We start from the raw sequence: 14,939 nt of genomic DNA, 5'->3' as shown, positions 1-14,939 counted from the left end.
GAAATCCGCCATCTGCTAAGCCTGATTGTAGAATAGGGCAGCTGCCCCTACTGTGGTCCCAGAACCAGGCAGCATTGCCCCACAACCCTAGCATCCGAGAATGTTTCAGACCTTCCTGCTCGCCTCCCCCCCTCCCATGGGGCCTGGGGCTGTTTCTTTAGGGTGTGGAGGTGGTCTGGACGTCCCGCCTGCCCCCTGCCAAGTCTCTGCCCATGTACAGCATACAGCACACTGGCATTTCTCCCATCCGTCCTCCTCCTCCTTAGTCTGCTTTGTCCTCGTCTCTTCAGCTCCTTACCAGTGGCATGTCTGGTAGCAAAGCTGTCGGCTTCTTCTCTTCTCACACAGTCCTCATTCCCTTGGGAAAAACATCCAGGGTGACTGTCCTGAGCTCCACACACAACCTTCCACTTTGCCTGCTCTCTCTGGCCACTTGATTACCTAACAGGCATCTGCTAATCTTTTACCCCGACCCTCCTCCACCCAGTCTTCATGGGTTAGTAGATGGCAACCTACCTTCCACTTGCTGAGGCCCAAACCTCAGATTTGCCCTTGATTCCTCTTTTTGTCTCAATTCCCACATCTCCTCTACCTTCACAATAAATAGAGCATCTGAGCACTGCTCCCACTCTGGTCCTGGCCACTAGCATCTCTTACCTGGATTCATGTACCTGCCTCCCTATTCTCATCCCTTGAAGCCTAGTTTCACTCTCCACAGAGCAGCCGAAGTGATCCTTTCAAGTTTCAGTTAGGTCATGTTATCCACTGCTCAGCACCCTCCACAGGCTGGCTTTGGCTGGCATCAGCCCTTACACTAGCCCACAAGGCCTTCTAGAATTTCATCTGCTGCTGTTCTTCTGGGGCTGTAGTTGATCCTATAACCTGAGGGCAGTGAGCCCAGTCCTTCTGCCATGACCTCCTTGCTCATCTGATTCCCCAGGTGAGCTCCTGCCTCTGGGCCTTGGTTGTGGTGACTCCCTCCTGCCAGGACACTCCTCCCCCAGGTACCTCCCATGCTCCCTGTTCACATGTCACCTTCTTAGGAAACCTTTCCTGACCACCCATATGAAATTACAATCCTCACTGCTTTATTGATTTGTATCACTGATCGCTTTCTGATGTCTCATAAAATTCACCTTCTCATTTTGTTTATTGTCATTTCTCCCCTTAGAATATATGCAAGAGCAGGGATCTTTGTGTTAGTCATTTTGTATCTCCAAGGCCCAGAACAGTACTTGGCACACACATACTCAGAGTGAAAGAATAGAATGTATTTGGTTTTCTTGGCAAGAATAGTTCTTTGGTCTGTGATGGACTAGCCAGGGTGGAACAGAAGCAGAGATCTTATCAGGAGGCCTTCCTTGGAGAACGCTCCTTCACAGGCCATTCTAAATGGCCCAGGGTGGTGTACTGTTTCACACTGCCAAGTCAGAGAAACTCTAGGATCTTGCATTCATGTGTTCCTTCCAGCTTGCTGGTGCCTGGGGTGACCGCCGCTGTCCTTACCTCATCCCATTGAGGGAAAGGCTCAGCCTCTGCATGTGTACAAACCCAAGATAGTTTTGGCCGGGCCAGATGCTTCCTCACCCATCCTCTCTTTTAAGCCTCACAGCGAGTCCTTGGGCTGGGCTTGGATTAGGTCCTGGTGCAGATGAGGGACTCCCCTCAGTGCCCTCCTGTCACAGGCCGGCCAGCTGGGCCAAGAGCCAACCCCAGCTGTTATGCCTGCTGCCCTGTTACTGATAACTTCCAGAAGACAACATTATGTTTCAAGTCAGCTAATCATCAGAGGCTGGAGGTTGTGCAAAATAAGAATTTTATTCCATAATTAAAGCAAAGAGCTGGGACTGGTATTCAGGACCTTTGGTGTATACTCAGACCTCACCTGCCATATTCTTTTTGCTTTGATCAAAGTCAAACAAAAAAACCATAAAAATACATTGCCTATTTGTACTCCTCAAAGCAGTATCCTAAGAGAAAGCCTAGCATGAGTTAATTCATTAATTTTCTTTTTGTCATAAAATGAGGTTAGAAGAATCTGCTAATGTTTGGTACTTCTCTTTTCACTACAGTACGTTTTCTACCCAAGATAATTCTCACCTTTGTGTTAGGATACAAGTGTTAGAGGAGTACATTATGTCAAAGAGAGTCCTGACTCTGGTGAAAGTTGAAGCCCTAACCTCCCATAAAGAAAGCCCTAGACTCTTTGGGAATTGTGGATGTGGTACCTTCACCTGATGATTGTTGGACCAGACACCCCACATGTGCATTAGTGAGGCCAGGGTCTTGGACAAAGAATGATTTTAACTACATCGCTGGAACATGGCACATGAAAATCCAGAATTCTGGGTGTTCATACATTGGGCCCAGAGGCTTGGAACAGCTGAAGGCCAAAGGCCCAGGGTTGTGTCTGACTTGTACTTTCTGTGTTGATGGTAGACCCCTGAGGAACTGGATGACTCTGACTTCGAGACAGAAGACTTTGATGTCAGAAGTAGGACAAGTGTCCAGACAGAAGATGATCAACTGATTGCTGGCCAGAGTGCCCGGGTAAGGGACAAGTTTGACTTGCTTTCCCTGTCCCTCTGGGAACTCGGCTTTTTCTCTTCCAGGAAAACACTCGATTTTGAGAACACCATTTTCCCACTCTTTCTCTGGCAGCAGGACTCAAGTTAACCTAAGTTGTGGCACATGCTAGTCAGATATAGGTTCCTCCAGAATGTCTTCTCAGCTGGGAGCAGAGAGGAACATGGCACTGTGCCTCAGCTGTGCCCTGGGGCTTTGGTTTATGACAGAGCCCTGCATCAGGAAAGCCCTAGATCCAGTCAATGTAATGTTTGTTAAAAAGGATTGTGAAATTCGAAAAAGGTTGCTGTCTTTGCCCATATCAATGCTACCATGGGTATAAACGATTTAATTATTCATGGGTTAAAAAAAAACAACAGTGGTACATTCAAGAAAATCATTCAGAGCCATTGCATTCATTTGAGTCATTAAATCTTCAATCAATAGCATTTATGTTTTTGGGAGGATGCCAAGAAATATTTCTATGGAGTCTTTTTCCCCTCCTTAGAAATTATTTTGAACAGCGAATGCATCCTTGCTTTGGGCCCCACTCCATCATGAGCACTTGGGGAAGCTGAGTGGGGAGAAGCCCAAGGCTTAGGAGTCTGTGGACCTTGAGGTGGGCACCAGGCCTCCAGGTGCTGCTTTGATAAAGTTTAAATGCCATGTCAAGTAACTAAAAGTAGCAGCACCGGAAATGCCCAGTCAGGACCCACAAGGCAAAGGGCTCCATGCATCAGCCCCTTCTCTTAAGTCCTCTCCCCATGGCAGCAGGCAGAGGATAAAATTCTAAAGAATTAAGTTAAGCAGGTTCTGTTCCTATACAGGTGTGATCTTCAACCTTCCCTATTAGCCTTCTAATCCCTCACACTGTGTTTTCCTCCACACAAAAACTTAAAAGTGGGTCGGAAATTCAGGCTGCTGTAAACTTCTCAAAATAAGAAGAAATGGACCTTTAGGCAAAATGAAACCTATTAAAGTATTATCCTACCTGTGTCATAGATTGCTTGGTAGAAATATTTGTGGCTAATGCACTGTGAGAACTTCATATTCTCTTTATGTAAGAGCTTTCTGTGCTTCTGATTTCAGGCGATCATGGCTCAGCTTCCCCAGGAGCAAAAAGCAAAGATTGCAGAACAGGTGGCCAGCTTCCAGGAAGAAAAGAGCAAGCTGGATGCTGAAGTGTCCAAATGGGACGACAGTGGTAATGACATCATCGTGCTGGCCAAGCAGATGTGCATGATCATGATGGAGATGACGGACTTCACCCGGTGAGCCGTGCCCGCCTCCCACCAATTGCACGGAGGGGAGCACTAGGCTACTTGCAGAAAATCTTAACTTTTCTGTTCATCTTCAGCTACATACAATGATCCTTATGCTTTTTTGTCAGAGGTAAAGGACCGCTCAAAAATACATCAGATGTGATCAGTGCCGCCAAGAAAATTGCTGAGGCAGGATCCAGGATGGATAAGCTCGGCAGAACCATTGCAGACCACGTGAGTGACAGGCTTGCTTCTTGGGTTCCTGAATTCATCACGGGACTGAGGGAGCCCAGCCAGGTCCATCCCAAGGTGGTGGTGACAAGATTTTTCTTGGAACACAGCACTCTGCTCCTCTCTAAAACTGTTCTTAACTCGTCAACCTGCTTGGTTAATACCAACATAGATTTTTAAGGATATCTGAATTCCTCTTTCTTCTTTGCTATGTCTTAGCAGGCAGGCAGGACCAACTTGCATTAGAGCACCTCTTTGGAGCAGATGTGTGTGTCCTGCCAGTCATTACTGTGCAATGCTATTGCTTCTCTCTTTTCCTGCAGACCTTCAGCCCGGGGCAAGAGCTGCTTCTGTGGATCCTCACACACTGAATGAGCCTAGATAGACTTCTGCACTGCTTGTTCGTTCTTTCTTTCTTTCTTTCTTTCTTTCTTTCTTTCTTTCTTTCTTTCTTTCTTTCTTTTAAATTTACATCCAAATTAGCATATAGTGCAACAGTGATTTCAGGAGTAGATTCCTTAATGCCCCTTACCCATTTAGCCCATCCCCCCTCCCACAACTCCTCTAGTAACCCCCAGTTTGCTCTCCATATTTATGAGTCTCCTCTGTTTTGTTCCCCTCCCTATTTGTATATTATTTTTGTTTCCTTTCCCTTATGTTCATGTTTTGTCTCTTAAAGTTCTCATTTGAGTGAAGTTATAGGAATTTTGTCTTTCTCTAATTTCACTTAGCATAATAATACCCTCCAGTTCCATCCACGTAGTTGCAAATGGTAAGATTTCTTTCTTTTTGATTGCCGAGTCATACTCCATTGTATATATATACCACATCTTCTTTATCCATTCACCCATTGATGGACATTTAGGCTCTTTCCATACTTTGGCTGTTGTTGAAAATGCTGCTGTAAACATTGGGTGCACTGCTTGTTCTTAACCACTGAGCCTTCGTCTCTTTTCCTTTGTCAGAAAATGTGGTTCCTATTTCCTCATTTACAGCACATTTCCCTGGATGCTCTAAGTTTACCATTGGGGACCGTGTTTGCACATTATAGTTTTTCTCCACAGATCCAGATCCGCCTCCCCACCCCTCATCAGCCACTTTCCTTGAAGCATCTAGGCTATAGGATGAATGGTAGTGGTTCCTCACCACCCAAGCCAAAGATTTAGAAGCCATTTTTGACTCACCTCTTTCATGAAATCCAGGACTAAGCCCTGGTGCTTCTCCTGGCCACACTTAATTGTGACAACATCCAGTGTTTTCCTTTCTGCAACCACCAGTTCAGCCCAAACCTCCACGGCCTATATCTGGACTGCTGTGGCCTGTCCCCACCGATGCTGCCATCCACTCCCTTCTGCACACAGCCACCAACACCATCTTTTTGTAGCATCATCTTAACGTGCAGATCAGATATGGCTCTGTGCTTCCTCAGTAGCTTCTTAGAAGAAAATGCAGAAGCTCCAGCATGGTCCGTAGGCCTATTTTATACCACCTGCTGACTCTGCACTCCAGCCTCACAGGAGGGAAGCATTTGCCATAAACACTTGAGAGAGGTGCTCTATTTCAATGTTGGGATGAAACCTCCAAAAGTCACCCTGAGCTTAGGCAGCAAGACAGGAATTGGGCTGCCCTTGAGTTTCTCTGTGACTGGTCAAGACATCACCATCCCCAGGTATTCTTTTTCTCACTTTGGTTTACTCATCCTCCATCTTTGCCTCAAGTGAACATTTTCTTTTATCAGATGTTTATAGTTTTCATCACAGTTTTGACCACATAAAGTGCCCCTAGCAGAAGAGCTATTCAGATGGTTATTATGTAGCTCCAAGCACTCTTGTCTCCAGAACCAGGCTTTTGCTTGCTGAGGTTTTTTTCTCACCTTGAGGGGCATGGACCCTGCAGAGAGCAGTTTAGGGCTGGATAACTCATGTCTCTTGCCCTTTACTCCAGCAAGGAGAGAGGCGTCATGTCGGTGGCACCTGGGGGTGGGATGTGTTAGGGCCTGGAACTCTCAGGGCTGAACCTGTTGCTCTTCCTTCAGTGCCCCGACTCAGCCTGCAAGCAGGACTTGCTGGCCTACCTGCAGCGTATCGCCCTCTACTGCCACCAGCTCAACATCTGCAGCAAAGTCAAGGCTGAGGTGCAGAATCTCGGTGGGGAGCTCGTTGTCTCTGGGGTAAGTTTTATCCATGGAACGAAGTGATTGTTGGTAATATGCTGGCCTTTTTCCAAAATGAAAGTAGCCTCCTGTCCACACACACTCCTTAGCTGCCCAGCAACTGGGAAAGTGTGTTGTGGTGGAGCCCATGGTGGCAGTGCCCTGCTGAACTGCAGTGCTGTTAGGCATGGCGCAGTTGGTGACGGCTGGGAGCCATTACAGGGCTGGCCTCTTGCTGGGATAAAGTATTTTTACCTTCCTTGCTGTTCTTCCCCCAGAGAGGAATTGAACCTGTTCAAAAATGCCAAGATTATATAGATATGCTTTCTTAGACTTCCTCCACCCTTCTCACTTGAGTATTATCTCTTCCCCTTGTCTGTTCCCCTGCCACAGTTCTGGACCCCTTGTCACATTGGGCAGGGCAAAGAGGATGTCTTGCTTGACATGCTGGGCTCCATAGATTCCCTGTAGCTTCTGCTAATCTGCTGGGATTTCATTTTCAAAGAACTACTTTGTATGTGGGGCATATTGGTGCCCCCGCGTGTGGGGAGCTTATATCCATATTGAGAGAGGAAATGCCCCGGATCATGACTGAAAAAGCATCCTCGTCAGTGCTGGTGGTTACAGCTCTGCAGTCAGTTAGAAAGAGACCATCTTCCTCCAGCTTCCTAGAGTGAATAAAGATCTGTTGAAACGGGAGGATGGTGCCTTATGTTTTTTGATTCTACTCCCTTTACTTCTAAATGGCTGAAACCTATGTATTTTCAGGTTTTTTGGGTAAGGTCAGTAGCCACTGGGAGAGCTAATCAGGAACACGGCTATTGCCTAGGCCCCTGGTGCACACGGGGCTGAAGGTCACACTTGTGTTCCTCACCGCCCCGTCTGTGCCTCTTAGGTGGACAGCGCCATGTCCCTGATCCAGGCTGCCAAGAACTTGATGAACGCGGTAGTGCAGACGGTGAAGGCATCCTATGTGGCCTCCACCAAATACCAGAAGTCTCAGGGTATGGCTTCCCTCAACCTTCCAGCTGTTTCGTGGAAGATGAAGGCACCTGAGAAAAAGCCCTTGGTGAAGAGAGAGAAACAGGATGAGACACAAACCAAGATTAAACGGGCATCTCAGAAGAAGCATGTGAACCCTGTACAGGCCCTCAGCGAGTTCAAAGCCATGGACAGCATCTAGGGCCACCCTGCCCAGCTGCCCCCACTCTTTGGGGCTTCTAAAGATCAGTCACGGCTCTTCACTCAAATGTATTTGCTAAATAGAACACTGATGTTAGATTCCACAGAGAAATAGGCAGATTTTAAACCTGGCCAGGTGGTGAATTTTTGGCAAGGACATACTTGTGTTTAAATTGGTTAAAAATACTTTTGGAATTCAGGAGCTTATTTCTAGCTATATTTTTATAAGGTTAAATAAAAATTCCATAACCAAAGAGAAACTCACATTAACTTGTTAGTGATATTCTTGACTGAGTTCTCAGTGTGGCATTGGGGTTTGAGATGCCGTATTGGAGTCAACCTGGGTTCAGTGAGGGGGCCTCCACCAAGTCCTGGGTTCCGGGGGGGCGCAGGGAGTGGGGTTGGCTGGTAGCACATGACCAGACATGTTCCAGTGTAAACTACCCTGGGCATCTTAGGAAGGTGTGCCAGGAGAAGGAACGTTCCCAGAAAGGTCTTGGAGGGACAAGCCACATGAAGCTCAGTAAAACGTAATGTATCATGAAGAAAACTGATTACTCTCTTTATGACATGAAATGAGAATTTTAATGCCTGGTTACAATTACTAATGTACTCTGCTGCAGGACATTAATAAAGTTGCTTTTTTTCAGACTAGAATGTTGTGATGCCCTAATCAGAACATGCTTTTTTTTTTCCCTTTCCTCAGCTTCAAATGCAAATTCATCATTGGGCTCACTTCTAGTAATTGCAGTGTTTCCTGCCTTGGGCTTTGCAACAGAAGCCTGACAAAATAGTGTTTGCTTAGGCAATAATTTAGACTTTACCTTATTTGTGATTACTACAGCGATTACTATAGCTACGAGGTATAATTTTACTGTCTTATTTAAATTTTATTAATCTGAATGTTTTTTACACTAACTTTTCCCAATAAAGTCCACTATGAAACCAAGTCTGAGAGGCCAAAGTTGTTTTCTTTGCCTTCCAGAGGAGTTGGGTTTTACATTAAACATCTCTTGGATTTGCCCACAGTATCTGTGGTGCTCCCAGCCCTCCTGGTATCCCTGTGCTCAGGGCAGAGTGTTACCCAACACGGGAAACTACCTGTGGCTCCGGGCTGTGAGGTGCGTGGGCGTGGCCTTGTGCCACTTGTGGGCTTCTGTGCCAGCCCACTAGGGAAGGACTCACCCTCCTTAGGAACTCCCTTGTTCAAGCTTCAGGTGCAGGTCAAAACCTTGGAGCCATCCATGTCTGTTCTGAAATGTCCTACCAGCTTATAACTGTGGTAACAGCTGCCCTGTCCCTTCCCAGCACACGGTCCCCGAGTCCTCTTCCTCACTTCCATTCCAGTCAGCTATGTCCCCACCACTCTGGTACCGTCTGTTCCACCACCAGATGCAGTGGCTCTTTGTCTCATCAATGTCACCATATAAGTGGGCCAGGTGGACACTTCCGCCCACCCGCCCCTCACTTGACTTCTAGAACACCTGACTTTGGTCTTGTCCTCCTTACCGGCTCCTCCTCCTCCTCGTTGTTCAAAGTTGTGCAGTCCCAGGGCTCAGGAGCTGGGCTGCTTCTCTCTCTGGCTCTGCTTTTTCTGATCTTAACCACGCTCCTGGCTTTAAATACCAAATGCTAACTTCTCTCAGAACTTGACTCTTGAACTCTCCACTTGGATGTCTTCATCAGTATCTGAAACTTGAGCTGTCCGAATTCTTTAAAATGTAGGCGGGTCCAACGGATACTGCTTCTGTTACTATCACCTGGTCTAAGCTGTCGTCCCTGTGTGAATTATTGTGTAAAAATTTCACCAAAACTTAGTAGCTAAAGCAACACTCATTCCAGTTTCTGTCAAGAATCCAGGAGTAGCTTAGTGGGAGGGTCTGACTTGGGGTCTCATGAAGCTGCAATGTCTGAGGGCTTGACAGACTGGGGGCTCTGCTTCTGGACTCCTTCACGTAGCAGTTGGCAAAAGGCCTCACTCACCCCATGCCACGTGGGCCTTCCCATACAACAGCTCACAACATGGTAGCTGGCTTCCCCCAGAGGGAATGATCCAGAGAAATTGGCAGCCAGAAAAGATAATGGCAACCAGATGGAAGCTGCAGTGTTTTTTTTTCTTAAACTTGATCTCAAAAAAAGTGATAAATCATCACTTCCACTGTATTTTGTTGGTCACACAGACCGCCCCCCACCCAGATGCACTGTGACAGGGGACAGCACGCCGGGGCAAATGCCAGGAGCTGGGCTCCCACAGTCCTCTGTACCAGGACCACTGCAGTACCCTTCCCCCACCCCCAAGCTTTCCTTATGCTGTTTCCTCACTGCACTCCCCATGGAAGTGCACAGTAACCCCTATAAATGGGTCCCATAGTGTCATTCTCTTAGCTCAAACGTTCCACAGGCTTCATTTCCAGTAAAAGCTGAAGTCCTAAATGATGGGCATGGTCTCTTGCCTGTCTGGCCTTTAACTCTTGGCATTCACCCTTTGCACTTGTGCTCCAGCCGCCTGAAGGGCACTTCCCCCAGAGAGTTCCCTGTGCTTCCTTAGGGCCTCTTTCAGGCATCTTGTTGAAAGTTCTCTGACCTGCAACACCTCCTCTGATAATGCCATACCCTGTCCTCTCTTCACAGTTTGTGTATCTGGGTGGGAATCCATTTTGTTCCTGACTTTCCAAGGCCCTAGTCACAGAGTGAGCAGCTGCCCTGGGACGTCCAGCAGGGCTGAGCCCACAAGGCACTGGCCTCCTTTTGCTCAGTCCCTCCCTGGGCTGAGTCGGGACCCACACTTGGGCCGTTCCCAAAGCTTTTGTTGCCATCATTTGGTTTCAGTCCACAACTCTTCCACCCTGAGCTCAGATCTAAGTCTGTCCCCTGTTATTTCATCACCCGACCTGCTGGCTGCCCTACAGCCTCACCCCCTTCCCATCCCAGCTTCCCCCTCAACCCATCCACTGCTCTCCAGCAGAGTCCAACTCCCCACTCATCATCTGAGCTGCTGCAAAGCTTCTTAAATCAGCCTACCTCAGCCCCCAACATCCATTATCCATTCTCACCTAATAGCAAAGGAATCTTCTGGAAATATCTCCTCAAGAGTCAACAAGCAGGTGTCTCTGCAGAACCTGGCAGACTGTGGCACTGTGACCCTGCCCTAAGTACCCAAACTGCCTCCTGGAGATGGTTCCTGGGACACCTCTGTGCTCCCCTGTCACAAGCATGTCCTGGTCATCACCTTTGCCATATGGTCATCCCAGGCTTAATACCATTACTTGCTTTAAAAGATGAACTTACTTCTTCTCCTCATAAGCAGTATCTGGAATCATGTTGATGTGCTATTTTTTTTTCTAGCATACATTCAGATAACATTTTAATAAATGTTCATGTATCACCTAAAAACTTCTTGTACCGCAGTGGTGAACACCAGCCCACAGCTTTCCCCGCTCCCCCAGGCCCTGACCCGGCCCTCTCCACCACAGCCCTTGTTACATCGGTACAGGCGCTCCTGCATTCCGCTGGAGAACACAGTGTCAGTCTTGTTCAGCCTACTGTCCAGCAAAGCTCCTGGCACATGCTTGAGAAAGAGCTGCTGACCCATTCGCTGATTTAAACCTTCTAGCAGAAGATAAATGGAAGGCACAAAACAGGCAAGTGAGGAGACAGCAGAAATCCTCACAGGAAATTTCCTGCCAGGAAATCCTCACAGGCCACGATCTAAAGCTGCATGGCCCAGGCTGAGGCAGAGGGAGACATGCCCCACCGCCTCCTTGGGGGTATTCACTCCACCTTTGCCACAAAAACTGTTTCCCCTCACCATCCTGAGGCTTGCTTCTCAGTCAGGGCAGACATAACCCTGGGTTACCTCCCTCAGGTAAGGCCTGACCAGCTCCCTTCCTGACGGCACCTCACCAGCCTGGCCACTGCCTGCACATAGGGCCGCAGAGCCTGGTGATCGCCCTGCGGTGCCCCTCATGGCCCCGACAGGCACTTCAAAGGTCTCACCTAATTCTTACCACTGAAGGATCACTCAACCCCGCTGAGGGAAGATAGAAGCTGCCATGTGCTGAGTACCCCCACCCCAACCCGCCTCATCCTAACAACCTGTAAGGGTTGGTGCTGTTACCAACCCTCTGACTTTACAGCTGAGGGGACTGGGTCACAGAGTTGTGAAGCCCGTCCCCCGAATCCACAAAAGTCTGCCTCTGAGCTTCAAGATCTAATACTCCTAAAGCCTCAGACGACCATCCCTTCTGGGCCACACACAAGATAGGGCAGGGGCATGATGCACCCCCCCCCCCAGCTTTTCTCCCAGGAGGCTGCCTCAAGCCCCCACATCCCTGCACCCGGTCCTTGGGGCTCTTAGGGCCCCTGGCCGACTCCAGGGTTGTGTCCAACTCTCCCTTCCAGTTCCTGCCTCCCAGGATTTCCTTCCTCCTCCATCTTTCTCATCAGCAGACAAAATCTGATAGACCCCACAGTTATTAATACAAGGACAGGGGTGCCTGGGTGGCTCAGTTTGGTTAAGTATCTAACTTCAGTTAGATACTTATGATCTCATGGCTCGTGAGTTTGAGCCGCATGTTGGGCTCTGTGCTGACAGCTTGAAGCCTGGAGCCTGCTTCAGGTTGTCTGTCTCTCTGCCCTTCCCCTGCTCGCATTCTGTCTCTCTCTCAAATTAAAAAAAAAAAAAAAAAAGGCAAGGACAACACAAAGAGCTTCCTTTGAGTCCCGTTTCCTGCCCCATGCACACTTCAGGCCCACTTCTCGCCCTTCTCCCCAGTGCACACCATCCTGGCCAGCCTCCTCTTTAGTAGCATGTGATGCTAGGGGACACTCGGTCCCTGTGTGTCCCACACCCGTCCCCCATCCCTGGCCCTGATCTTGTCTCCCGGCTCCTTCTCCTCTTGACCTCTAATGTTGAGGTGACCAGGCCTCAAACCTTGGTCCTCTTGACCTCCTTGTGTGATGGTTCCTATGTCATGGGCTGCTGGGAAATGCTTAACCACCAGCTTTCCAGGACGGGGAGGGAAGGGGCTGCATACACACATTTGTTTATTATATGTTTTACTCCTACAAAGGGATTGTAGTACCCAATTCACAACTAACCAAATATGCAATACTCTTTACTATAAATTCATATGGCCAACTTCATTCTCATGAAAGGCTTTCAGTGACTTTTGCTGAAATTGCATCCATACCCAACCTATGGTTGCCACAGACAAATGATTCTAGTTCTGCCATGAAAGTTGGTTGCTATTCTGTTTTCCTTAAGGAGCAAGAAGGCGAAGCAACAATAACATATGATGGAATCACACTTGTTCATGAATGACTTCTCTGCTCAATCAGATAATAGCTGTCAAATACTGTAAGACAACATCATCAATTTTTTGTGCTATCTATAGATGCCCCACTTTTAGGTTTAATAGGCAGTATGAACATTTTCTTGATCACTTTAAGTCTAGATAATCAACACAACAATAAATCAAGTCTGGATTTGTAGTATTTCCTACATTCCACGGTGTAAACACACCCACATGAGATTTTCAGCCACCAGCATGATGTCCTGAAGGTGGAGTTGGGAAGGTAAGCACTGGAGGGCACCGTTATGTAGTATTTCCACCACCCGGATAGGACAGACAGATGTGAGTACAGCTGACTCCTGAATGCCCCCACCCCGTGTATCAAATATCCCCCTGTAACCCTTGATTCCCCCAAAACTTAACTATTAATAGCCTACTTGGAAGCCTTACCCATACCTTAAACAGTTGACAAACACATATGTTACAATCAACTACAGAAAACGTTAGTAAGCAAAGCTTAAGAGAAAATACATGTTAAGTACCGTACTGTATTTGTAAAGAAAAAATCAGCACATAAACAGACCCGCTCAGTTCAAACCCATGTTGTTCAAGGGTCAGCTGTAATCTTAAGAGTATAGATGATAATTAGTAAAGGATGAGTTTTGAATGTTTATTGCTTAAAGTTTTAATTTTACATACAGTAAAACTCACTTCTGGCGTACAATTGTACGGATTTGGACAAATGCACAGAGTTGCATAACCACCACAGTCAAGGTACAGAAGAGTTCCATCCCCCTGCAGATTCCCTGAGCTAGCCCAATGTAGTAGAAACGCCCCGTAAGTCCTAGCCAAACCATTTCCTTGGAGTTTTATCTTTTCTCGAATGTCATATTAATGGAATTGTGTGGCATGTAGCCTTTTGAGTCTGGCTTCTTTCACTCAGCATCATGTGTTTCCAATGTACGTCAATCACCAGCTCACTGCTTCCTGCTGCAGAGCACTGCCTGCATGGCCCAGTTTGTCTATCCAGTTACCAGATGAGGGACATTTGAATTGTTTGTAGGTTTGTCCGTTTGTTTAACAAATAAAGGTGATATAAACATTTGTGTAAAGCTTTTGTATGAACCTAGATGTTTATTTTGGGTAAATACCTAGGAGTGAGACTGGTATCTTATACGGTAAAGTACACAACTTTATAAGAAACTACCAAACCAGGGGCGCCTGGATGGCTCAGTTGGTTAAGCATCTAACTTCAGCTCAGGTCATGATCTCACGGTTTGTGAGACTACGTCAGGCTCTGTGCTGAGGCTCAGAGCCTGGAGCCTGCTTTGGATTCTGTCTCCCTCTCTGCCCCCCTCCCGTGCCCCCATTCATGATCTGTCTCTCTCTCTCTCTCTCAAAAAATAAACATTAAAAAAAAAAAAAGAAACTACCAGACTATTTTCCATATTCGCTACATCATTTTGCATTCCCGAGGGGAATGTGTTTATTCCAATCATGCTGCATCCTCACCAGAATGTGGTGGTGTCAAGTTTTTTATTTAGGTTTTTAATTTTCATTTTAAGCCATTTTCATAGATATGTCATAGTATCTTGTGGCTTTAATTTGCATTTCCCTAACAACTAATGATGGTGAGTGCCTCTTGACATGCTTGTCTGTCACTTGTGTATCTTCTTTAGAGAAATGTCTTTTCAAATCTCTTGCCTTTTTTTTTTTTTTAATTGGGTTGACTTTTTTTATTGATGAGTTTTGAGGATTATAAATTATGGGTATGAGGCCTTTTCAGGTATGTGATTTGCACTTATTTTCCCCCTGTTTATGGCTTATCTTTTTATTTTCTTCATTTCCTTCACAGAAGAAGCTTTTAACTTTGATGTAATCTCATGTTTTCATTTTTCACTTTCTGAATTGTACATTTGGGGTTGTATTTAAGAAATCTTAGCCTCACTCAAGGTCACAAAGACTTCTTTCCTGTTTTCTTCTAAAAGTTCTGTAATTTTCCATTTGGGTCTATGATTGGAACTAACTTTTGAGTGAAATAAGAAGACAGGTAGAGGTCAAGGTTCATTGTAAAAGACATGACTGTCCAGTTGTCTCAGCACTGTTTCTCAAAAAGACAAACGTTTCTCCACTGAAATGTCTTTGTACCTTTGTCAAAAATCCAGTAACTATATTGGTGTGGGTGTATTTCTATTTACTGTGATTCACGGGTCTGTTCTTGATTACCCCATCTTTGTGGTCAGACTTAACACC

General features: G+C 46.6%; 1 protein-coding gene across 2 annotated transcripts in view; it reads left to right on the top strand.

The window, feature by feature from the left end:
* The window catches only part of CTNNA1 (catenin alpha 1), a 177,995-nt gene extending 169,654 nt beyond the window's left edge, over positions 1 to 8,341 (top strand). For both annotated transcript variants that reach the window (XM_019424314.2, XM_019424316.2), the window contains exons 14-18: positions 2,440 to 2,550; positions 3,655 to 3,836; positions 3,956 to 4,061; positions 6,094 to 6,228; positions 7,106 to 8,341. In XM_019424314.2, coding sequence (XP_019279859.1) covers positions 2,440 to 2,550; positions 3,655 to 3,836; positions 3,956 to 4,061; positions 6,094 to 6,228; positions 7,106 to 7,393 — 822 coding nt within the window. In that variant the 3' untranslated portion in view covers positions 7,394 to 8,341. The remainder of the gene's footprint in view (positions 1 to 2,439; positions 2,551 to 3,654; positions 3,837 to 3,955; positions 4,062 to 6,093; positions 6,229 to 7,105) is intronic.
* Positions 8,342 to 14,939: the final 6,598 nt, after the last annotated feature.

This window comes from Panthera pardus, unplaced genomic scaffold (assembly GCF_024362965.1).
Source record: "Panthera pardus isolate Hobbes unplaced genomic scaffold, ASM2436296v1 HiC_scaffold_2, whole genome shotgun sequence".
Taxonomy (NCBI): Eukaryota; Metazoa; Chordata; class Mammalia; order Carnivora; family Felidae; genus Panthera; species Panthera pardus.
This window is presented reverse-complemented; position numbering and strand designations above follow the sequence as displayed.